Here is a 26,808-nt window from a genome sequence, read left to right as displayed (position 1 = left end):
TGCCAAGGAAAGAATCTCAATAAAATTCACTGTACATGTTTTAAGTGAAAGAAGTATTTGAATTACATTGTTTACATTGAGTGGCTATAGTTTTTTATTTTCAACAGCAAATATTATATTTGAGTCAACTTATTTAATACTGTTTCTTATTTGAAACATAGGTATAATATTCTTATAAATATTGCTTAAACTTTAAATCAAGACTTTTTTAAGAACACGAAAATTGATCTACAAAGAAAAAATGTTTTCAATTAAATTCCAATTGTTTCTGCTGGCCCACTTACAATTTCTCCCCTTTTTTTGGTAACGGCATCCCAATTTTTCTGTGGGGAACTACCACCGCTCTTTGGCCATATGGTTAGGTGGGGGCTAATGATACTGATTGGCTCCAGTGGTGAGCACATGACCGCAGCCTGGCCAATAAGAACCCTACATTCTCCTGGCCCACTGACTGATTCAGAGATAGGAACACGACCCCAACGGGCCAGGAAAGCCCAGCCCTAGGACTTTCGATCAAACTACAAGGAAAAAGAAGTTGTTTTTTCCACAGGAATTACTAAGCTGATAAGATATAAACTGGTCCTGTTTGTCATCACTTGAGGAAAGCTGCCTAAGAATGAAGACGAAAGCAGAAAAGAGAGTTTCTTCCTGTCGTTTGATCACCTGGATCCAGCTGTGACTACAGCCAAGTCCCTGGAGCTTTTCCACTCCACATGCCAATAAATTCCTTTGTGTTTGTTTGTTTAGGCCAGTTTAAAATGGGCTTCTGCCATTTCCTACCAAAAATATCCCACGCAGCCTATGGGTGCCAAGTAGCTGAGAATCTGCCACACTAAAATAAGAACATGGTTGATGTTCGCAGGTTTGTGAAAGCAGCCGAATGTCATTACCTTGAATTCACTACTTTTTTTGTTTTGTTCAGTGTGTTACTGCACTGTGATTTAATTTCAAAGAGACAGAAAGAGAGGAAAAGAAAGGCTTGTTTTCTGATACGCATGTAGGCTTTTTCTTATGATGATTAAGTTTCTAGACATTGTCAACCATGCTTTCAAGTTTTGAAGGTGAACCTAGCTAGGTTTTGAGTTCTCTAGCCTATTATAGGATCTATGTACATCGTTATTCTCTCCACCACCAGAGAAAAACCCACTCCCCAAACTACCATCAGTTTTTTCTTTCTGTCCTGGTTCCTGCCTTTTAGCCTACAGCAATATCCATGCCTCCTCCATGTCAAAAAATAATTTAAAAAAAAAAGACAAAAGGAAAAACAAACTTCAATACACAAAATCAACCACACTCACAATTGGGCAGAAACAAATAACCAAAAAACACTTGAAGAAAAGTGTAAAATGTTCATAATGATTGTCTCTGGTATTCTAACTGAATTTTTCTCTTAAAAAATACTTCCCTGTACTTTCCAAATTTCCTTGGTATTTTTTTTATAACACAGTATATTTTGAAAATTTGCCTCCTCTTAAAGCCACCAACATCCATCCATTCCTTACTGCCAAGCAGCATAAAACCAAAGACCCACATCACTCTCTCCACTTCCTTGCACCTGGCTCACTTCCACTTCGACTTGGTTATCATTCACATTGCTCAACTGAAACTACAGTCCCCAGGGTGACCAATGTGGCCATCATGACACACGCAATGACTTCCCTTCCTCCTTCAGCCCCCGTGACCTCTTTGGACTATCAGTCATCTCTTCCTTTGGCTCAAGTTTGACTACAGCATTACCCTCAGATATGGTAGTTTTTTCTTCCTTTCCTTCCCCATTAAGTCATTAAACAAATCTTATCAATTGCATTTTCTAATGCACCTTGTTTGCATCATCTCTACTTTCCCTCTGCCATCTGACCCTCTTGTAGCCTCACTTCCATTACTCCTCTGTGCCTGCACCCTCCCTCATCCCATGTGTCACATTGCTTTGGGTGTTACTGCCCTAAAACTCAAACATAATCATTTAATTCCTCCACCCTAAAATCTATCAGCCCTTGAATGCATAAAAAAACCCAAGCACAATTATTGGCCTTGCACCCAAGGCCCTTCACAAGCCAGGCCTGCCCATCAACCTCATCTTTCACTTCTGCCCAGACTGTACTACAGGCTCCAGGGGACACCACCTGGTTGGCTGTTCTCAGACCTACTGTCTTCTTGCACTCCCATGCCTTTTTTCATGCTTGTCCTCTGCCCTGGGTTGCCATTTTTCCCCTTTTCTGCATGAACTCTTGTTCATCCTTCAATTCCAAGACCAGCATTAAATTCTGAATATTGGAATAATTAGCACTTACCACACTGTATTTTGGTCCCTAATAGACAGTGACCTACTTCAGGACAGATACATCATTTTATTTGTTATTATATACTGACTTCTCACCTATAGAAAGCAGCAAATAAATAAGAAAAAGGAGTAGTAGTAAAAATTGCAGACCTTTCCTAGAGAATTGATTTTTTAAATATATAGTATTTCTGGCTTCCAAAAATAACTACCATTTTCCCACAAAGACTTTTCTGTGCTCTACATAATACTGTGTTTCCCCTTTTCAAAGTTCTTTACTCTCAATACTTATTCTATTACTTTGGCCAGTTCTTCTGGTTTGGGATCAGTCTGTTTAGATTTTTAAAAAATTTAATGTGCACAACAAAAAAATTAAGTCATCTTAATTTCTTAGCTTGTCATTCATTCATGTCATCACCTAATATTATAGTCAAGATTTATAAATCTATCGCTTCCAGTTAAAAAACTGAACATGTTTGAATATACCTTTTGTGTAAGGAAAAGTAATATTATAATGTTCTTTAACTTTTTCCAGTTAAATTGACTGCATTTGTTTTTAAAAGGTCATTTATTGGCCGGGCGCGGTGGCTCAAGCCTGTAATTCCAGCACTTTGGGAGGCCGAGGCGGGCGGATCACGAGGTCAGGAGATTGAGATCATCCTGGCTAACACAAGTGAAACCCCGTCTCTACTAAAAACATAAAAAAATTAGCCGGGTGTGGTGGCGGGCACCTGTAGTCCCAGCTACTTGGGAGGCTGAGGCAGGAGAATAGCGTGAGCCAAGATTGTGCCACTGCGCTCCAGCCTGGGCAACAGAGCTAGACTCCGTCTCAAAAAAAAAAAAGAAAAGAAAAGAAAAAAAAGAAGACATTCACACAGCCAGCAAACATGAAAAAAAGTTCAGCATCACTGATCATTACAGAAATGCAAATCAAAACCACAGTGAGATACCATGTCACACCAGTCAGAATGGCAATTATTAAAAAGTCAAGAAACAGATGCTGGTGAGGTTGTGGAGAAATAAGAATGCTTTTACACTGTTGTTGGGAATGTAAATTAGTTCAAATATTGTGGAAGATGGTGTAGCAATTCCCCCAAAGATCTAGAAATACCATTTGACCCAGCAATCCCATTCCTGGGTATATACCCAAAGGAATATAAATCATTCTGTTACAAAGATACATGCATGCATATGTTCACTGCAGCACTATTCACAACAGCAAAGACATGGAATCAACCCAAATGCCCATCAATGATAGACTGGGTAAAGAAAAAGTGGTACATACACAACATGGAATACTATGCAGCCATAAAAATGAATGAGATCATGTCCTTTGCAAAAAAAAAAAAAAAACAAAAGGTCATTTATTTAATAAAGTACTTTATTTTAAAGTTATAGGACATAGAATGAGGTACAGTCATAGAAAACCTAAATCTGAAGAATTCAGAATTTTAAATAGTGAAATAGTTAAGTAGTTACATGGCATCTCACATCCTGGAACGGTTAATTCTGTTGACAAAATCATCACTAAATTTTATTAGAAAAAGAAAGATGTCATGAAATCACTCCGTCCTTGAAGAGCAATGATGGAACTGATTCAACAACTATTTATTCAACACAAACTATGATCAAAGCATGACATGAATAACTCTAGAGCACAATAAAATGGGTAAGGCATTTCCCCACTCTCAATCCCCAAGGGAGAAAAGACAAGAATGTGAAGAACTACGATATAAACGCAACACAATGCCTCACAAGAAAGGTCCAAAATGCTGTGAAGGTTCTGAGGAGAAAGACATGCTATGCTGCTGAGAGAGCTAGGAAATACTTCTCACGAAGGATAACACACAAGCCCTGCAGAACAGATGGCATTTCTATAAACAGAAAGGGAAAGGGCCATTCCAGGCAGTGGGCATGGTAAAACAAAACACAATGACAGGAGCAAGAAGCATGAGGTCGCAGGAGCCCCTGAGAACAGTGGCCTGGAGCAGCTCTGCACAGCCCTCCCAGCCCTGGGCTCTGCTCGCTCCCCACTGCAGGATCTCCTCCCACGCCATGCGAGCCAGTCAGTTTGAGGCTAAAACATAAATGCTCTTCCTATTCCTAATAATTCCTGGGTTCAGTCCAGAGGATGATGGGAATAATTGAAAGGTTTTGAGCAGAGGTCCTACACAAGTGCAGGGCAGTGCTTGAGGAAAATTAATCTGGCAACACATATAGAAACTAAAGGGAGAGACTGAAGGAGAGACCGAAATATTGCAATAATAGGAATACGGTCAGGGTGCAGAACTCACTGTTGCTAAATGTTTGGGTAATAAACTCCAACACAGCAACCAGGAGCTAGAAGCCATCGACTACTGCTTCCTTTGTATCTAAAGTCCTAATTTTAAAAATGCATATTCAAATATTTAATTCCCAGAAAGCTTTACAATCCCACTCTCATCTTCTCTAAATTCTTTGTAGTAAGAAATAAAGTCTGACTCTTTTTTTTTCTTTTTTTTTGAGACAGAGTCTGGCTCTGTCACCCAGTCTGGAGTACAGTGGTGTGATCTCAGCTGATTGCAACCTCCACCTTCCCAGTTCAAGCAATTCTCCTGCCTCAGCCTCCCAAGTAGCTGGGATTACAGGGGCCCGCCACCACGCCTGGCTAATTTTTTGTATTTTTAGTAGAGACAGGGTTTCACCATGTTGGCCAGGCTGGTCTTGAACTCCTGACCTCAAGTGGTCCACCCACCTCGGCCGCCCAAAGTGCTCAGATTACAGGCGTGCACCACTGCACCTGGCCCTATCTTTGATATTTGACCATGGATGGCTTTTGAGCCCCATCACTCCCCTTTCGCCCCACATCTGTGTAAGCCAGTAAGAAAGTGGGGGCAATTATTCCCTGTGCCAGCAGGAAGATCAAACCTCTGCCCATTCATAAGTAGCCTCTGCCCAGCCCATTCTCCAACCAAAATAAAAACCAGACCCATCTGGATGGCTGCCCTGCTCTCCCCAGAAAGCCTCATGTGAGTAATACATCTTTCCGCACCCTCCTGAGATGTGGTGAATCAGTCTTGACATCCAACCCAGTTTTGGGTGGGACAGTTGATCCCACCCTTCACTAGGTAACCAGAAATCCTCTTAAAGAGTGAACTGCTGCAGTGTCCTTGCTATAGCTAGATTAGAGGCAGGAGGATGCAGAGAGAGGGGGCATGGAAATCCCGAATGCTCCTGAGCTCCCAATCTCTCCACAGGGAGATGCCCATTATTAAATGTACTGTGCTCTAAAGATAGCTCAATGGTGACTATGTTGAATGGCCCTATATATTCATTTGAATATCTAGTTATCAACTTTAAAAAAATTCGATGTGGGCCGGTCGTAGTGGCTCAAGCCTGTAATCCCAGCACTTTGGGAGGCCGAGACGGGCGGATCATGAGGTCAGGAGATCGAGACCATCCTGGCTAACATGGTGAAACCCCGTCTCTACTAAAAAATACAAAACTAGCCAGGTGAGGTGGCGGGCACCTGTAGTCCCAGCTACTCGGGAGGCTGAGGCAGGAGAATGGCATAAACCCAGGAGGCAGAGCTTGCGGTGAGCTGAGATCCGGCCACTGCACTCCAGCCTGGGCGACAGAGCGAGACTCCGTCTCAAAAAAAAAAATTCAATGTGTACTTGGTAACTGCTTGGCCCCAGTCTTTCCTCCCCAGCTAACTCTAAAACACTGCATTGTCATAGGAGCTACGTGCTTGTTTCTCCTATAAGCACTTGCTTTTAACTAAAAAAAAAACAACTCTACACAAGTTGGGATGGAAACACAATTCAACATTTCCCCTTAAGATCCTGAGTTAAAGTGCCCAGCTATGAAAAGCACAAAGAACGTTCTCCAAATAGCACTTTAGTTACAACCAAATGATCATCTTGACATGTGCATTATATACAAAGTATTTCCATGTCTTTTCGGTCATACCCACAGAGATCTAAATGTCATAATCATGAAAAACAGCAACTTCCTCAGAAAGACAGCTTATAAAATCATTAATATTCAATACTTACACATCTTTGGCTGCTCCTGCAGGGCCTAGAGAAAAAAGAAGATAGGTTTGTATTGGTGTGATAGTATTGCTACAAAAATGTTGTCTAATACCTAACCAAAATACAGTAATATTCCTGAAGAGACAAGAAAATGGGTTTAAAAAATTTTTCAAAACAGAGAAAGGAGGGCAGAAAATCATAAAATTCAAATCTTTTTTTTTTTTTTTTTTCCAGACACAGTCTCACTTTGTTGCCCAGGCTGGAGTACAGTGATGCAATCTCGGCTCACTGCAACCTCTGCCTCCTGGGCTCAAGTGATCCTCGCACCTCAGCCTCCTGGGTAGCTCAGAATACAGGTGCATACCACTATGCCTGGTTAATTTTTGCAATTTTCCTTGAGATGGGGTTTCACCATGTTGCCCAGGCTGCTCTCCAACTCCTGGGCTCAAGCCATCCTCCCACCTTGATTGCCCAAAGTGCTAGGATTACAGGCATGAGCCACTGCACCCGGCCCCAAATTCCAATCTTAAATATCAAATTTAGTTTAGGTTTCAAATCTTAGCTTTGGAATCTATTCCACCCATCTTTAAGAATTCCTGCAAATTACACAGTGCCAGTTCTCAAAAAGATTTTACAGATCATGTTAACCCAACTTCCCATTTTATGAATTTCAAAACTGGCACACTTCGAGAAACATTTTTTTCCTAAGCCACACACCTTCTAAGTTGATGTCTGCATGCCATGGTTAAGTCAAACTGCACCAATGCAAGCAATGAGCTAAATGAATTAGGAAGCCTCAAAGACACGAGCTTATTTCCAAAACGAGTCACATGTGTCTCTTAACTCTGCTCCCATTGGCTTCCCACCTGTGATGGTTAATACTGAGTGTCTACTTGATTGAACTGAAGAATACAAAGTATTATTCCTGGGTGTGTCTGCGAGGGTGTTGCCAAAAAAGATTAACATTTGAGTTAGTGGACCAGGAGAGGCAGACCCACTGTTAATCTGGGTGGGCACCATCTAATCAGCTGCCAGCGCAGCTAGAATAAAGCAGGCAGGAGAAGGTGCAAAGAGCAGACATAAGACTTGCTGAGTCTTATGGCCTTCATCTGTTTCCCATGCTGGATGCCTCCTGCCCTCGAACATCGGACTCCATGTCCTTCAGCTTTTGGACTCTTGGACTTAGACCAGTAGTTTGCCAGGGGCTCATGGGCCTTCCGCTGTAGACTGAAGACTGCACTGGTGGCTTCCCTACTTTTGAGGTTCTGGGACTTGGACTGGCTTCCTTGCTCCTCAGCTTGCGGACGGCCTATTGTGGAACTTCACTTAATGATCGTGTGAGTCAATACTCCTTAATAAACTCTCCTGCATATATATATACCTATCTGTCCTATTAGTTCTGTCCCTCTGGAGAACCCTAATACACCACCCATGTGAAAAAGACAGCCCATCTCTTCCGGTGCCCATCCCCATTACTTCTCACAGATTCTCTGCCCACATTTCCTCCTCCCAATATCTTTATCCAGGAGGCACAGTACTTGGTTCCAACTCTTACAAGATATACGGTATTTAACATCCTTTAACCTCTTAAAACCTCACTTCCCTTATGTCAAATGAGGGTAAGAGAGTATCTTTCTCAAAGGTTATTGTGAAGATTTAAAAAGACAATGTGTAAAAAGACAATGTAAACACTTAACACAAAGTTGGCACATAAAAATAGCACACTAAGTTATTAGACGTCACACTTAATATTTCAATTTTGATACATATTAAATAGAAATTAAAATAATTTCTGCACAGTCACAGAGGTATAAGAATAAAGGAAGATGTGCTACAAAGTAAGTAAAAGTCTGTGGGGAATTATTGCCAAATTGCAAAACAATCCAACAATGATATTCATTTTGCATCTGTAATACTGCAAATAAAAAGCTGATCCTAAAGATAATTGAGGCTATGTCTCAAACAAATTCTTTCAAGGCTTTGACTAAACCTAAACTTTGCAATAAATTTAGTTCCTTTCTTCAGGGAAAAACATTTCTGTGCCACCATTACTGTTAAAATTATATAAACTGCTTTAGAATCAGAGATTATTAAACCAAAAAATCCTAAACTTAAAAAAAAGTCTTAACATAGGAAAAACTGCCAACATAGAGTGTTTTTGATAGTAAAAAAATAAACAAAAGATTAGTGCCACCATAAACCCGTGAAAATGAACGTTTTATTTTAGAGTCAAGCATGAGAATCTATAAGACAATCTACATACATCAAAAAATATTGAGATAGGTCTCAATCAATTCAGTTTATTTTGCCAAGGTTAAGGAAAGCCTGTGACACAGCCTCAGAAGGTCTGGAGAACATGTGCCGAAGGTGCCCAGGCTACAGCTTGGTTTCACATGTTGTGGGGAGACATAAGACGCCAATGGATACCTAGACCATGTACACTGGTTTGGTCCAGGACAAATCAAAGGTGGTGGGGGCATGGGGGGAGGGTTGTTTCCAGGTCACAGGTAGATTCCAAGATTTCCTGATTGGCAACTGGTTGCAAGAGTTTATTTAAAGATCTGGAATCAATTGATTCCTGGAACTGTCTGATTTTAGAGACTGTGGAGACCAAAGTTTTATTTTGCCAATGAAGCTCCTTTAAATGTTTCTTATCAGACTTAAAAAGGTGCCAGGCCAGCGCCGTGGCTCACGCCTGTAATTCCAGCACTTTGGGAGGCTGAGGTAGGCGGATCACCTGAGGTCAGGAGTTCAAGACCAGCCTGGCCAACATGGTGAAACCTGTCTCTACTAAAAAGAAAATACAAAAATTACCCAGGCATGGTGGTGGGCACCTATAATCCCAGCTACTTGGGAGGCTGAGGCAGGAGAATTGCTTGAATCCGGGAGACAAAGGTTGCATTGAGTTGAGATTGCACCACTGCACTCCAGCCTGGGCAACAGAGCAAGTCTCTGTCTCAAAAAAAAACAAAAAAACAAAAAAAAAACTGCCAGACACTAATTCTTTCCTAGATCAGGAAAAAGACCTGGAAAGGAAAGAGAATTTCTCTATAGAATATAGATTTTCCTCTCAAGTGACAACTTTGCTTAGCCATTTCAAAATACATCAAAGAAATATATTTTGGGGTAAAATACTTTGATTTTTTTTTTTAATTTGTTTTTGGAGTCTCATGCTGTCACCCAGGCTGGAGTGTAGTGATGCCATCTCGGCTCACTGCAACCTCCGCCTCTTGGGTTCAAGCTATTTTCTTGCCTCAGCCTCACGAGTAGCTGGGATTACAGGAATGCACCACCACGATTACAGGAATGCACCACCACGCCTGGCTTATCTTTGTATTTTTTAATAGAGACAGGGTTTCACCATGTTGCCCGGGCTGGTCTCAAACTCCTGAGCACAGGCAATTCAATTGCCTCAGCTTCCCAAAGTGTTAGGATTACAGGCATGAGCCACCACACCCGGCCTGACTTCTTTTAGAGCCTACTGTCATGTTGGTGTCTTATTGCTACAAAGAGTCTGCTTTCTCAGTCTTATTAAGGTCTGTTTTAATGTTAAATGCTGATGGGTTGTGCCTGAATTTCAAAGGGAAGAAGGTATAATGAAGCATGTCCAATCCCCACTTCCATCATGGCCTGAACTGGTTTTTCAGGTTAACTTAGGAATGACCTTGGCCAAGAGGAGGGGTCCATTTAATCAGTTGGGGGGGCTTAGAATTTTCAGTTTACATCTAAAAGAAAATATTATCTTTTAGCTTTTCTTTTTTATTTTGTGGAAAAGGATAAAGAATGTGTTTGGGTTTTGCTGTAGTCAGGGGAAGGGAGAGCCAGAGGTGAGCCTTTGATTCTGCAAGTCTTACAGAGGGAAGAAAACAATGATTATAATGTGGACCATGAGTCCTCAATATTTTTTTTTTTTTTTTTTTAAACAGAGTCTCACTCTGTTGCCCAGGCTGGGGGGCAGTGGCGCAATCTCGGCTCACCACAACCTCTGCTTCCTGGGTTCAAGCTATTCTCCTGCCTCAGCTCCTGAGTAGCTGGGATTACAGGCACCGGTTACAACACCCAGCTAATTTTTTTTGTATTTTTAGTAGAGACAGGGTTTCTCCATGTTGGCTATGCTGGTCTTGAACTCCTGACCTCAAGTGATCCACCCGCCTTGGCCTCCCCAAGTGCTGGGATTACAGACATGAGCCACCGCACCCGGCTGAGTCCTCAACATTTAAAGACGAGGGGCGATCTAGTACAATCCACAGGAAGAAGAGAGTGGCCAAGGCTGCCCTGCTACATCTCAGGGATGGCAGCAGGGGGATGGGTAGGAACAGCATGGAATCAAAAGGCAGATGACGGGAGTCAGGTCCCTGCTCCAATGTTTGTCTGACAGTCACTAAATCACTTTGTTTCAGCATCTAGTAAATGAGGACTTACTGGGTCAACAAATGCAGCTAGGAAGGCAAAGCACAGTAATATGTGTGAAATGAGAAATGAGTTTACAAATGGCCACATGTTGTGCATTCAGTGCTTATTTTAATCAGCATCAAGAACTCTCCATCCACTTCATCTTGATTACACCAAGCTATGGGCACCATCAAGGGCCTCTTCCCTGCTGGGCTCACCATTTAACATCCCAGCAGGCCCAAGAGAGATGCGTGGTGCCACCATTTGAAACAAAGTCAACAGACCATTCCCTCTGTTCTAAAACAGCCCTCATTTGAAAGGGCATCATCAACACAATAACTGCAATGGTACAAAGAAGTCAGAAACACTCCATGAAGAGTGTGCGTGTGTGTGTGTGTGTGTGTGTGTGTGTGTGTGTGTGTGTATGATTGTAAAATGTGCTCCATTTTTTAACAGGGGAGAAAATGTGCATCTTAGAAGCAAGGTAGTATGGTGGTTATTGAGAAGCCTGTAACCAGGGTAATGAGAATATGACTCCCTAACACACAACTTCCCAAAAGAAAAAAAAAAAAAAAGGTTGCAAATGTTGGAAACCCTGAACAAAACTATCAGAGTACCTCAGTATGTAAAATGCAAAGCATAAATTTGTCCTGCAAAAGTATAAAATCATAGAATGATCAGAAATAAAATAAAATTACCCTCACTGCAACCTTTTAATCATACTTCACTTATATATTTATTGTAATTAACCAAATGGCAATCCCTAATCGAAGTAATTACGCAAAAAGTGCTTTGATCAAAATTAGATAGTGGCAAGATCCCATTTGCTTTAAACTGTATCTGTGGTTCGTGTGCTTTATCATTTATTAAACAAATATGTATAATGTTACATCTATTTTTTTCCAGACCACAAGGACACAGCATTCATCCTAATACCACTTCATGTCCTGCCAAACTGGCTCCTTACTGTTTAAACATAACCTTGGTGGGTTAATACAATGAGCCTAGGCCTCAGGAGAAGTAGAAATGAAAAAAAAAGGTAACAATGTTTCTTGTGGGGAAAAAAAACACACCAAAAAATAGAGAGAGACTATTATAATTGGGGGGGAGGGGGTCAAAAGATTTAACGACTATTTCCCAAAACTGTAGAAATGATCATCATAATTTTAAATATCTTCCTAAAAATGGAGAGGGGAAAGGTTTGTTCTCAGGAAAGTATTATATGCAGTTTCAGTAACAAAAAGTGATTGTAAATAGAAAATAAGGAAGGACATTTCCATCACTGTTGGTTGTTTACAGTATCACTTCTCACCTTGGCTGTGTTTAGCTTTTACTTTCTACACTTCTGAAGATTTTAACATTTTATTCATGAGTCTCAATGATAGAAGTCTCAATTAATGAAAAATGCATAGCAAACCCAATCTATTCAAACATTCAGAAAACTTAATCTGGTATTGTGGTTTCATCATAAGATATTTGGTCTTTGTCCCTGGTTCCTGGCACAGAGCTCCTAAAACCCATGGAATTTCCTGAGTGATGAGTGACAGGAGCCTCTCTGTGAGGCTTCTAATGAGATGACTCTTGGCCAAGCCCTACATGGCTTCAGGATGGGGACTGTTTGCTAGAAAGACCAAGCCTTGATTAGAAGCTTGGAACATTGAGCTCCACCCTGTCACCTGCAGAGAGAGAAGAGAGGCTAGAGATTGAGTTAATTACCAGTGGCCAAGGATTTAACCAATCATGCTTGCGTCTTGGTCCTTTTTTGTGTTGCTGTTACAGAATACCACAGACCAGATAATTTACAAAGAAAGTAAAATTTATTTCTTACAGTCTAGAGGCTGGGAAGTCCAAGATTGAGGAGCCCACATCTGGTGAGGGCCTTTATGCTGCTTCATCCCATATGGGAAGGCAGAAGGGCAAGACAGCAAGAAGGGGCCAAACTTGCTTTTATAACAACCCACTCTCTCAGTAACCAACCCACTCTCAATAACCAACCCACTCCATTCGTCCCCCAGTTTACTGATGATTAAACACATTAATCCATTCATGGGAGCAGAGCCCTCAAGCCCTAATCACTTCTTATTAGGCCCTATCTCCCAACACTACTGCATTGGGGATTAAATTTCCAACACATGCTGGGGAACACATTCAAACCACAGCTCCTACGAAAACCTCAAAATAACTGGATGTATTAGTCTGTTCTCACACTGCTAATAAAGACATACCCTAGACTGGGTAATTTATAAAGGAAACAGGTTTAATTGACTCACAGTTCCACATGGCTGCGGAGGCCTCACAGTCATGGTGGAAGACAAAGGAGGAGCAAAGTCAAATCTTACATGGCAGCAGGCAAGAGAGCTTGTGCAGGGCAACTCCCATTTATAAAACCATCAGATCTCATGAGACTTATTCACTACCACGAGAACAGAATGTGGGAACCACTCCCATGATTCAGTTATCGCCATCTGGCCCAACCCTTGACATGTGAGGATTATTACAATTCAAGGTGAGATTTGGGTGGAGACACAGCCAAACCATATTACTGGATTCAGTGAGCTTCCAGGTTAGTGAAGATGTCTATGCACCAGGACTGTGGCACAGCCCAACTCCACTGGGGTCAGAGGCTTCTGCACTTGGGATACTTCCAGATTCCCCAAGTACCTCTTCCACTGGCTGTTCATTCAGACCCTTTATGATCAAACAATAAACACGGGGAAAGTGTCCTCCTGAGTCCTGTAAGCTATTCTAGCAAATCATTGAGCCTGAGATGATTTGTGAAGACCCCCAAATCTACAGCCAAGTTGACATAAGTGTGGCAACCTGGAAGCCCAATATTTGCAACTAGAGTCTGAAGGGAGGGCAGTCTTGTGGGACCGACCCATTAAACCTGTGGAGGCTGACGCTAACTCCAGGTAGTGTTAGAACTGAATTGAATTGCAGGACACTTGGTGTCGAAGAATTAGGTGTCAGGAAGGGGAAAAAAAAACTTCTCAGACATTCTTTATGTTTCATATAAAAATTGTATTTGTCCTAGTAGTGGCTAAGGTTCTGAACAGTCTTGAAGGGCTTTATGAATCACACCAAGATTGCATCATGCTGTATTTATTTCAGCAAAGAATTACTTATACTCCAGGTATAGAGTTTAATGCATTTTATTATATTCTAATTTTGTCTCATTCCTCAACTACTGAAGAAAAACATTGTCTTGGTATCCCATGACTGCTGTAACAAATTACCACAAACTGGGTGGTTTAAACAACAGAAATCTATTCACTCATAGATCTGGAGGCCAGAAGTACAAAATCAAGGTGTCAGCAGATCCACACTCCTTCCAGAGGCCTTAGGGAAGCATCCATTCCATGCCTCTCCTGGCTTCTAGTGCAGCGAGCATTCCTTGGCATTCTTTGGCTTGTGGCCCCATCACTGTCTGCTCCACCTCTATTTTCACATCACCTTCCCTTCTATGTCTGTCTTCTCCTCTTGTGTCTCTCATAAACACCCTTCTCATTGGATTTAGAGCCTACTCAGATAATCTAGTATAATTTCCTCATCTCAAAATCCATTATTTATTACCTTTGCAAAGATCCTTTATCCAAATAAGGTTGCATTCACTCACTGCAGAGATGAGAACACGGACACTGAAGGGGTGGCCTGCCCCTCCACACCTGTGGGCGTTTCTTGTTAGGTGGAACGAGGGACTTGAGAAAAGAAATAAGACACAGAGGCAAAGTATAGAGAAAGAAAAAGTGGGCCCAGGGGACCGGCGCTCAGCATACAGAGGACCCACGCTGGCAACCGGTCTCTGAGTTCCCTTAGTATTATTGATAATTATCTTTACCATCTAAGAAAAAAGGAAGTAGCAGAATAATAGGATCATCGTAGGGAGAAGGTCAGCAGTAAGACATATGAATAAAGATCTCTGTGACATAAGTTTAAGGAAAAGTGCTGTGCCTACATATGCATATGCAAACATCTCCATAAACCTTTCTGGTGCATAAAGAGCAGCATTGCTAGCAAGTCCCACCTTTCGCCCTAAGGTGGTTTTCTCCTTTCTCAGTAAACAGTACAATCAGGTTTTACACCAAGATGTTCCATTGCCCAGGGACGGGCAGGAGACAGATGCTTTTCTCTATCTCAACTGCCAAGAGGCCTTCTTTCCTCTTATACTAGTCCTCCTCAGCACAGACCCTTCACAGGTGTCAGACTGGGGGACGAGCAGGTCTTTCCCTTCCCACGAGGCCATATTTCAGACTATCACATGGGGAGAAACCTCGGACAATACCTGGCTTTCCCAGGCAGAGACCCTACTTGAGATTAAGAGAATGGTTATGACTTTTAACGAGCAAGCTGCCTTCAGGCACTTATTTAACAAAGCACACCCTGCACAGCCCAAAATCCTTTAAACCTTGAGTCACCACAGCACATATCTCTTGCAAGGAAAAGGTTGGGGTAGGGTCACAGATTAACAGCATCTCAAATACAGAACAAAATGGAGTCTCTTATGTCTACTTCTTTTTATAAAGACACAGTAACAGTCTGATCTCTCTCTCTTTTCCCCACAGACATATCTTTTTGGGGGCTACCATTCAACCCACTACACCTTATCTTTGTCCTTCCCTGCCTCCAAAAATTATTATCTTTTAAAATACTCAGCAAAATTAATATCTGGAGGGAAACTAAATCTTATATATATCATGCACAACACAAACAGAATTTTATTTCTCATCCACAAGCCAGCTACAAGATACTGCATTGAGTACTTTTTTTTTGTTTTTGAGACGGAGTCTCACTCTGCTGCCCAAGCTGGATTGCAGTGGCTCGATCTCGGCTCACTGCAACCTCCGCCTCCCAGGTTCAAGCGATTCTCCTGCCTCAGCCTCCCAAGTAGCTGTGACTACAGGTGCGTGCCACCACGCCCGGCTAATTTTTTGTATTTTTAGTAGAGACGGGGTTTCACCACATTAGCCAAGATGGTCTCGATCTCCTGACCTCATGATCCACCCGCCTCTGCCTCCCAAAGTGCTGGGATTACAGGTGTGAGCCACCATGCCCAGCCTGCATTGAGTAATTTTAAGTAGATGGATACAATATCTTGGTTCCTACAGACAGATGGTCCTTTGAGAGCTAATCAGCCTGTCATGTACATTAAAAACTGTGAGTCATACTGTCCAGCATGCCTTCAGTATTATACAGATTCAAACATCTATTGATGTGAGACTCTCCTCCCACATGCCAAACTCTATTATGAAGAACATACCTCTATCTTTTAAAAGAAAGAAGGGCCGGGGATGGTGGCTTACACTTGTAATCCTAGCACTTTGGGAGGCCAAGACGGGCAGATCACGAGGTCAGAAGATCGAGACTATCCTGGCTAACACAGTGGAACTCCGTCTCTACTAAAAATACAAAAAATTAGCCAGGCGAGGTGGCGGGTGCCTGTAGTCCCAGCTACTCGGGAGGCTGAGGCAGGAGAATGGCGTGAATCCAGGAGGCGGAGCTTGCAGTGAGCGGAGATCTCACCACTGTGCCCACCTAGCCTGGGCAACAGAGCGAGACTCCATCTCAGGGAAAAAAAAAAAGAAAAGGTCATATACATTTTAGTCTATTAATACCTTTTATGATCACTACACTATATACTCTATAGACTTTATAAAATATACTAGAAATATTCACAAGTAAATGAATTGCTAAGTTACATATTAAGTTATATTCTTCAAACCAAGTGATGATAATTCACACACACACACTCAAAATTATGTATGTGAAGAATTTGTAAAAAAAAAAAAAAATACTAAAGATTTAAGAAGCACTCTTCTTTCAGCATAAATGATCAGAAACATAAATGTCTATGGCTCTTATGGGAAATAATAAAACATGCAGGAATGTTTTACTCCTTATTTGTTTTAGAAAAGAAACAGTCCCCCTGAGAACTATATAAATATAACTGCAGAAAAAAAAACAAAATTCTCTTTAATTTTGACAGCTTGCTATGGCTCTTCTGACCCATAATACTTATAAAACTATGTCATAGTCTTGGTTTGGCCAAAAGAAATGGAACAACAGCTCACTACTTCATCCAAAGCAATGCTTGTTTTTCAGAGTGCAATAAAAAAAATACAGATTCGTAAGTGATTTCTTCAAATAACGGAGGAAAGAAATTCAGGTCAATGTGTCCTAGAAATATAAAATTATGTCAATGAAAATGGAAGCTCTTATAGAAAATCTCGTTTTTATAGGTCGCCCTTGTTGAGTAGTGCTAGAGTTTGGTTTATTTGTCCCCTCCAAATCTCATGGGGGTGGGGTCTAATGGGAGGTGTCTGGGCCATAGGGGCAGATCCTTCATGAATGGCTGGTGGTAAAGAGTGAGCTCTAACTGTATTCATTTCCATGAGAGCTGGTTGGTCACTAGCAAGAGCCTGGCACCTCCCTCTCTTCTCTCTACTGCTTCCACTCTTGCCATGTGATCTCTAAACACTATGGCTCCCTTTTACGTTCTGCCATGAATGATAGCAGCCTGAAGCCCTCAGCAGAAGCAGATGTTGGTGCCATGCTTCTTGTACAGGTTACAGAACCATGAGCCAAATACACCTCTTTTCTTTATCAATTACCCTGTCTTGGGTATTCGTTTATAGCAACACAAAAATGAACTAAGACAAGTAGCAAAAATGGCCAGGTGCAGTGGCTCACACCTGTAATCCCAGCACTCTGGGAGGCCAAGGCGGGTGGATCACCTGAGGTCAGGAATTTGTGACCAGTTTGGCCAACATAATGAAACCCCATCTCCACTAAAAATACAAAACTAGCCGGGTGCGGCGGTGCGTGCCTGTAATCCCAGCTACTCAGGAGGCTGAGGAAGGAAAATCTCTTGAACCTGGGAGGTGGAGGTTGCACTGAGCCGAGATCACGCCACTGCACTCCATCCTGGGCGACAGAGCAAGACTCTGTCTCAAAAATAAATAAATAAATAAACCAAAAATAAATGCAGCCATATAAAAAGTACAGGCATAAGTTAGTGCACTGACATTTAGCTGATATACTAAAATTTAAGTCATGTCTACATGGAGCTGTAAAGGCTCATGGTAAACTGCCTTTGCTGAATTATAAATAATGAGAGAAATTTAATAGAACTGATTCTATTTTGCTTTGCTTTTAAATAGGTTTTTTTTTTCTTGTTCTGACATGGAAGCCAAGATAACTATGAGAGGAATTTAGTTTACAGTTACACTTTGAAGCAAGGAAAACTGACCCCAACCCCACGCCCCATCCTTGTTCAAAGATCAGAGCTGCATTCATATGGCAAGGTTAAAATTATGGTAGGGGCTTAAACTTTACTAAAAAATAGGCATAAACAATGACCCCGCTATTGTTTAGCACGCTTTCCTATAAGCTGCCTACTGCCCTAGAGTCACATAACCAGGGGTTACAAGATTTCCAATTTCCCCAAATACTCCTATAGATAACATCAGTATTGTGAAACCTAAAGACCTGGTCTTTGAGATATTTTCCGGATTTCACATTTTGGTAGATCAAGAGATGCCACCTGGTTCTGAGAACCAACTTTTCCTGGGAACTGACTTTACTGCCCAAAGATGTTTTACATGCCCCTATAACCTCATCCCTAGCCAACCAATTATTCCAATTCCCCAGTAACCCCCTGCCTATCAAAGTCCCCTTAAGAAACCCTAGCCTTGGCCGGGTTCGGTGGCTCAAGCCTGTAATCCCAGCACTTTGGGAGGCCGAGACGGGCGGATCACGAGGTCAGGAGATCGAGACCATCCTGGCTAACACAGTGAAACCCCATCTCTACTAAAATACAAAAAAATTAGCCGGGCGAGGTGGCGGGCGCCTGTAGTCCCAGCTACTCCGGAGGCTGAGGCAGGAGAATGGCGTAAACCCAGGAGGCGGAACTTGCAGTGAGCTGAGATCCGGCCACTGTACTCCAGCCCGGGCAACGGAGCGAGACGCCGTCTCAAAAAAAAAAAAAAAAAAGAAAGAAAAGAAACCCTAGCCTCCAAATTCTCAGGGAGACAGGTTTGAGAAATTTCTCACTGTTCTCCACACTTGGTCAGCCCTGCAATTATTAAACTCTTTCTTTGCCACAAAAACTGCTGCTCTCATTGTTTTTTGTTTGCTTGTTTCTTTTTTTTCTCTTGAGAAGGGATCTTGCTCTGTCACCCAAGCTGCTCACTGCAGCCTTGCTTGCAACCCTCCTGGGTTCAAGCATTTGTCCCACTTCAGCCTCCCGAGTAGCTGGGATTACAGGCGCGTGCCACCACACCTGGCTAATTTTTGTATTTATAGTAGAGATGGGGTTTCACCATGTTGGCCAGGCTGTTCTCAAACTCCTGACCTCAGGTGATCTGCCTGCCTCAGCCTCCCAAAGTGCTGGGATTACAGGTGTGAGCCACCACACCCAGCCCTCATTGATTTTGTTTGGGGCAGTGGGCAAACACAACCTACCAGGCTGTGACAATGGCAGAAACGAATCACTCACTTTGGATGCCTTTATGAATCATTCACATGGTTGTACCATCAATTCTGGGGAGACAGAACAAGCAAATGATGCACAGAGCTTCTTGGTTCTGTCTCACCAGTGATGACTACCTGAGCAAAGGGGTCTCCACACCCCTCTTTATTCATCATCACTTCAAACATGGTATAGTCAAGTATGCTGACCACCTGTCCCTTACTATCTTACTTGTAGAGTGAGTAGCAACCTCCTTCCAGTTACCCAGGCTCTAACAGTTTAATTTTTACTTCTCCCTCTTCCTTCATCCCACATCTGCAGCCTCTCTTTAGCTCAACTGTCTTCCCCATCTCTGTGACCTCAACGCTTCTACCCCTCCAGGGCCCACAGTCATGATCCAGGCCCTCAGCACTTCTCTGAGCACAGAGAGCAGCTGTGAGTGATGCCACTTCTGTATGTACACGCCATCAGTGGCGCACACCTTCCTTCTACACCAGTTGTGTACTGGTACTTACACAGTACCAGTGTGGGTACTTACAATATACGAGTCACTGTTCTAAACCAGTGATATTGGGTACTTATAATATACGAGTCACTGTTCTAAACACTTTACACGCATTAACTCACTGAATCTACAGTAGGCTCTCTTATTACACCCCCATTTTATGGTCAAGGAACCTAAGGAACAGACAGCCTCAGCAAGTTGCCCAAGGTCATACAAACGATGAATGGCAAATATAGTATCTGTACTTGGCCTTTTTGCCTGCAGAGCCCACTCTCAACTCTGTGGCCTCAGTGCCTCTCTGTCCTCCTCGTCCCGTATCCTAACCATTCCTTCTTCCCAATACCCTGCAACCAATGTGAACGACTACATCCAATCAGGCTAGACTTATTACCCTGAAATGCGCCAAGCCCATTTCTGTCTTTAGGACTTCCTAGAGCACTAAAAATGACCTGCCTTCCATTTTCTGCTATCCAAATCTTACCTATTCTTCAAAGCCAAATAAAGTTCCACTTCCTCCATGCCATTCTTCAAACCCAAACAAAGTTCCACTTCTTCCAGGCAGGTTTCCCTGACTTCTTGAGGTTTTATTTTCTTCCCTCAATTGCTACATCAGTACAGTGGGCCCACACCAACTCAGGACTTCATTTTGTATCTTTTTTGTTTCTCAAATATGCTCATTCATTCAACAAATATATTTCAAGAAGGAAAAAATCCATTAAAATTGTAGAAATTGGTCTAGAGGCTGAGGATACAGCTGTAAACAAAATGTATAGGCTTTCATGAGGCCTCCATTTTGGGGGAGGGGAAAGGAGACAAGAAATAAACATAGTATCAGCTCTCCAGCAAAAAAAATGTTTCACACAGAGAAAACAAGAGTGAGTTCAGCATGTTTAAATAGAAAGAAGGATGGTACACAGTTGTGGGGAAAGGGGAGTAGTGCAAGACAAAAATGTTTGATGATATCAACAAAATTTTATATTATTTTATATTATTTCCCCACAAATCTTGGACTAAAGGTAAACACAGTTGTATCATTTCAATACTACCAAACCATTTACAGATGTAAATTAAGGCTGGACCAATACAGCTACCTCAAAAGAATGCAATTATCTAGCTAATTGAGGACAAGGACATAACTAATCTAAATAATTGGACCCAAAAGGATGGTATTAACTCCCTGGGGTACACTGACAAAATAGGGTAAATAATTATCAAGCTCCTTCCCCTTGGACTATTGTTACATAAACAGTAGGAAAACTATTACGGAAACATTCTGACAATAAATTGCCTGCAAAGTTAAGATCAGTTGCCAATTACATATCTCTGGCAGAAAAATTTCAACTAACCAATTTAACCAAATACCATGAGCTGAATATGTCTGAGATAACTCCCACTGCAAATAATATCTACAGCCTTTAGCCTGCATTAAAATAGGCTACTGTAGATATGGGGAACTATCAAACTTTTAAGGGATTTTCTGGTTTACATAAAAAGGAATTTCTGATTTATATTACAAAGACTTGCTTCATAGTCTGTATGTATGTGACTACATAAAAGGGAATGAATGACCTGCTGTGCATCATTAACTCAGAATGCAAGGTTGGTCATTTCTCTGCCTAGTCAGGAGATATGCTCAGGGGAAAAACAAGCAAGTAGAGAATCTGACTGCAGAGAAAGAGCGAGAGTGAGCGAGAGTGCAAAAGCTCCCTGCCTTATAATAAATGTGACTTTAAAATGAACTATTAAATCCAGATGTTTCTCTATAATTGGGGTCTAGACTCCAGACTATGCAGAAAAAAATTGCTGCATTCTTTATGTAGTTGTACGTTGGGAAAAATCAAATTCCTACCTTGAGAGAGTGATCATATCAAAATGTGAGAGAGCTTTTGTGTACTCAAAATGCCTCTCACAATTCCATCTAGGTCGACAGCTCAACTCCTCTAGGAGGACTTCTCTGATTAAACTGTGTCATTCAACATCTCCTGAAAACTTGGAGGTCCAGATTATATTCTATTATCCACTGCTTTGCAGTGATTCTCAATTGCTTAATCTTCCTACCTAGACTATCAATTTCTCAAGAGCAACCAAGTTTGACTTCATTCTACAAACATCCACTGCTGACTGCCCCAGCGTTGCCCTAGAAGTTCCCAGCAAAGGAGGTCCCACGTAGGGGTGGACAATGTGTAAGCTTACAGTTATTAATAGAAACATACTCTGGGGGCAAGTCTACCCAGAATTATCAAGGGGCCGATCCATCTCACTTCTCCTTATGGCCACTTGACCCTTTTACTCCATACCAGTTTCTCCACGCATGAGGCATACGGAACCCACTTTACTCAAGTACATTACTGCATATTAATCTGTCATGTTAACCAAGTCCCCCAGACAAAAGCCAAGAGAGGCAGCTGTCCTGATATCTCAGGGAAAGGGGAAACAATTATCTGGTTTACCTGAATAACTCAAGAAGTAAAACAGGGCTTAGAATGGAGATTTCAGATTTAGGGGTATTTATAATAATATATTAATGCATGAAAAAAGATGTGGCATGTTCTCATAGAAAAATATTCAAAACCACTTTGCCTTCAAAATGGGGATAATAATAATATTATTCTATAGTAACAATTAGTTTACAGAGTGCTTTCACATTATTTTTGAGTTTCACATAACACTTATGAAACAAGATACACCCAATTATTCCCATTATATGAACAAAGAAACCAAGTTTAAAAAAAGTAACATGAAACACCCACAATAATGCAATCAGCCCAGCACCAAACCTAAGCTTAAGCTCACTGTCCAGACTCTTAAGTTCAGCACCCTTTCCACAATCTCTTTGGACATTTTTTTTTCTGAAAAGTTGAAGTATGGCTACTGAATTCTAAGACTCCTAGGACCTATCGGCAGTTGTGCACTGTAAATGGCTAGAAGAGAAGGACAACATCTCTTTAACATGTTTCGTATTGCTCAGGTTCAGTCCTCCAAGTGTGCAGCTTGGTCAACAGTGTAATTGATACGGATGCCCAGGCTCACAGCTGGAAGAGATTTTCAGTACCTTTGCAAGGTGGTTTATTTTTCTTTACACCTCTCATCCTGATGTATTTCCTCTCTGAACCTAAACTCCTACCACCAACTGACAACATTTCAAAATAACAATGGCCAAATCCCCAAGTCGGCTAGGTGGACTCACAGGCAGGGAAATGTTTGGGAATGGCTTCTCCAAGACAAGCGCAGATCCATCAAAGAGGTGATGCAATAACTCCCTGCTCATCATGTTGCCTCCTGCATGCTTTGAGTCTGCATTCACTATCCTTCTCTCCTCTGAAGAAAAAGTAATTTTTGGCCAAGAGCACGCTGGAGGAGAGAACAGCATGCTCTCACATGCACTTTCCCTCACAAACAAAAGTGAGACTGCTCCTCAAACTACTCTTTTGGTAGTTTTTTTTTTTTTTTTTCAATATGACTTCCCTTTAGGTGATAAGGGATGTGCTCCCAGGGGAAAAAAAAGTCAATCAAATATTCATAAAGAGAATCGTATTTCCCCAAGAAATCATATTTTCCCCCCAAATTTGATTTTCACATTAACATTTTAGAGCTAGTTCATCATACGTTACCATCTTTCTATTATTATTATTATTATTATTATTATTATTATTTTAGATGGAGTGGAGTTTCANTTTTTTTTTTTTTTTTCAATATGACTTCCCTTTAGGTGATAAGGGATGTGCTCCCAGGGGGAAAAAAAAGTCAATCAAATATTCATAAAGAGAATCGTATTTCCCCAAGAAATCATATTTTCCCCCCAAATTTGATTTTCACATTAACATTTTAGAGCTAGTTCATCATACCTTACCATCTTTCTATTATTATTATTATTATTATTATTATTATTATTATTATTATTATTTTAGATGGAGTGGAGTTTCACTCGTTGCCCAGGCTGGAGTGCAATGGTGTGATCTGGGCTCACTGCAACCTCCACCTCCCAGGTTCAAGCAATTCTCGTGCCTCAGCCTCCCAAGTAGCTGGGATTACAGGCAGGCGCCACCACACCCGGCTAATTTTGTATTTTTAGTAGAGACTGGGTTTCACCATGTTGGTCAGGCTGGTCTCGAATTCCTGACCTCAGGTGATCCACCCACCCCAGCCTCCCAAAGTGCTGGGATTACAGGCATGAGTCACTGCGCCTGGTCCATCATTCTGATTTTCATTTGGCAATGGTAGCCCCTCTCCATCCCTAAAACTGACAAGCAGTTCATTAATAAATCAAAATGTACATGCATGAAACTAGCCTCGTTTTAAGGGAAATCTGTTACAAATCCTTCCTACAATTTTTTTTAATGTGGATAATTTTTCTTAACCTTTTTTAAAGTAGGCTACACATGCAGTGGATTGCATAGGGCCACAGTACCTAGTAGACTGAGACACAATTTGAGTGCAGGGTGTGGCCTTGACACTATTTCATACACGCGGAGCTTTCTCGCCACCGGCAGGTTTGAAGCCAGTCTGCCCTCATCAGCATAAGGCGCTAAGCTAGCCTTCTCCACTGTTACATGAATCTAAAAAATTCGCTCTTCTGTGACTCTCTGCATTATCACCAGGACAGGATTTAATTCAAGATGGTAACGGTTAACTCTAAGTCATAAACTTTTCAACAAATCGCTACCTGGGTTCATTCATATCTCTAGGACTAGAAGTGCACATATGTTAGCCCTTTCTCTTGAAGCGGAATATTCCCGGTGTGTGGCAACAACGGCAGCCAAGGAGGAAACACAAACTTGGCAAGTACTGAGCAGATTGCCACATCCGATTCCATTATGTGAAAGTCAAAATAAACTGTAAAATAAATAAATAAGTCTTGAGTCTAAAACTACATTTTTTACCGGCGTCTGAGTTAAGGGATGCGACAGGCCCAAGGTTACAAAGTCATTGCCAGGGCCTCCACAGCCGCCTAGGAAATACTGCAGCCTCCAAATGCTGTTTGCATTTGCTGGTTAGGCTAGGATGTGGCATCAGATTTATTTCAATTGGAGGAGATAGGAGCTCTTTATCCAAAAGGACACTGAAATAGGTCGGCAGCTATTACTCAAAACAGATCCAGGCTATCTTAAATCCGGAGACAAAGGCAGGGTGAAATAGAAGGGTGAGTTTTGAAAAAAGTCACTTGACACAAAGCCTAGCTGGCCCGGGGAAGCTAGAAGACCTTGCCTGCCAATCAACAAAATGAAGCGGTATAAAAAGAAGTTTCGATTTGTGTTTGTGTGTGTGTCTGTGAGTTTTTAATGAAAAGTACCTTTAATCTGTTAATAATAAAGCTCTGTCTCACATATGTAAAACATCCTTACTGCTGCAGCTTCTCAGAGAAATCCTAAGAGCAGCCCAGCCGGTCTTAGACATCACGGCAGACACGGATGCGTTTTTGCAGGTCTGTTTCTAGTTCTCCCTAACCCCACTCCCACTCCCCGCTTTCTGCCCCACCACCACTGCCCGGAAAGTCCTGTCTTGCTCTGCTGCACTTTTCCAGGTGCAGCGCCTGGGTTCCGAGGAGCTGGGGGAGAGGCCTGGAGGAGCAAGTGTGGGAAGTGGGGGAGCGGCCGGGGCCACGTCCGGGAATCCTCTCCCCAGGAGGGCGCCAAGCCCCACCGGCTGCAGGGGAGCCCCGGCGGCTGCAAGGGAGCCCCCGACAGTCCTCCCCGCGCTCCCTCTGCTCCAGAGATGCCCCGCAGGCTCGTCTGCTCCAGGCGCGACCGCCCCCGCGTGGGGGACTTGCCACGCTTTCGGTCTTTCCAGAAACGGGCGGTCTGCTCCTGTCCCGAAAATGGGGACGGGAACAGGGGGGCTGCGCGCCCCCACCCAAGATCCCTGCACCCTTCCTTCCCGCCGCCTCTCCAGCCCGCCCCCGCCGGCCCCCGCTCCCGCCGTGCTCACCTCTGCCAGCGCCCGCGCTTGTGGCGGTGGAGTTCCCGCAGCCCATCGCGCAGCCGGCCGGGGAAGCCGCACTCCGGGGCTTGCGGCCGCGGGTCTTGGGGGCGGAGACCCAGACGAAAGGCGGCGCGCCCCGAGCGGGAGGCTGACGGGGCAAGGAACCGAGTGGAGGCCGCCCCCTCCCACAGCCGAGGGACGCGGCCCGTGGCGCGGCGGGCTGCGGGCTGCAGGGCGGAAACAACCCGGCACCCCTCGCCCCCGCCCCGCCCCGCACGGGGACCCGCCGGACCCACCCGTCGCCCCGGCAACCGCGTACTGGCCAATCCCCAGCCGCCTGCTCGTTTCGCGGTCGGACATTGGTCGTCGTTACGAGGGGCGGGAGTTTAAAGTGGGTTCTGGGGCGAGGGCGCGGCAAGGGGCGTGGCCGGTGCGGCGGGGCGGGTGTGCCCACCTGCCCACCCTCTGCATCCTCCTTGCCTTGTTTTTGCTTTTCTTTCCTCACTTCCCCTCCCTGCCCCAGGATGTGGGGAGGAGAGGAAGTAGCAGGGGGCATCTGTTTTCCGCACAGTGGACGCCCAATAAATGCTATTGACTGAATGATGTTCAGGTCTGAAGCCAAAACCGAAATCCCCAGCTGCTTTAACAGGAGGCCAACGCAGCTCTGTTCCCCATACGCATTGCCTGGCAAAAGACGTAAGTTCTTTCCCAGATTGGTCATATTGACCTATTCCTCTTTAAAACAAATGTCTGCAACGATCTCGATAACTTGGATTCAGGACCTCCTCTCTGATAAATGAGAGAACTGTGGATGGGCACGGTGCTGTACGTTTCAACCTAGTAGTTGAGCCAGCGTTATTGGAGTCAGACTGTCTGAATTACAGTCTTCGTTCTGCCCCGTGATAGCTGTGTGACCTCAGGAAAGTAACTTAACCCATTGAGTATATCCTATATACTCATTGTAACCCATTGAGTATGTCACCTATAAAATGACAATAACTCAGGTACATATAAAGTACCTAACAAAGTTCCCTATCTTCAGTAAATATCAAATATTATCATTATTATTATTAACTCTAATAGAAATGAATACAAATTCCTTAAAGGGAAAGATTATCTGATTTTTCATAGCATCCTCCTGGCTGGTAATACAGACTCACTAAATGTTTTGTGAGGTGACTTCAAACCAGGAATTAAAGCTCCATTTTAAATTCACTCAATATTTGTAAGG

General features: G+C 42.8%; 1 protein-coding gene across 1 annotated transcript in view; it reads right to left on the bottom strand.

Moving 5' to 3' along the window:
• The window catches only part of CUNH12orf75 (chromosome unknown C12orf75 homolog), a gene marked incomplete at its 5' end in the record, with an annotated part of 46,689 nt that extends 20,802 nt beyond the window's left edge, over window positions 1-25,887 (bottom strand). The window contains 2 exons of the mRNA XM_017895299.1: window positions 6,316-6,340; window positions 25,584-25,887. Of these exons, the coding sequence (XP_017750788.1) occupies window positions 6,316-6,340; window positions 25,584-25,887 (329 nt within the window). The remainder of the gene's footprint in view (window positions 1-6,315; window positions 6,341-25,583) is intronic.
• Window positions 25,888-26,808: the final 921 nt, after the last annotated feature.

This window comes from Rhinopithecus bieti, unplaced genomic scaffold, assembly GCF_001698545.2.
Source record: "Rhinopithecus bieti isolate Rb0 unplaced genomic scaffold, ASM169854v2 scaffold_24306, whole genome shotgun sequence".
NCBI classification, from domain to species: Eukaryota; Metazoa; Chordata; class Mammalia; order Primates; family Cercopithecidae; genus Rhinopithecus; species Rhinopithecus bieti.
Note: the sequence above shows the minus strand (reverse complement) of the source record. Positions and strands in the feature narration are given on the sequence as shown.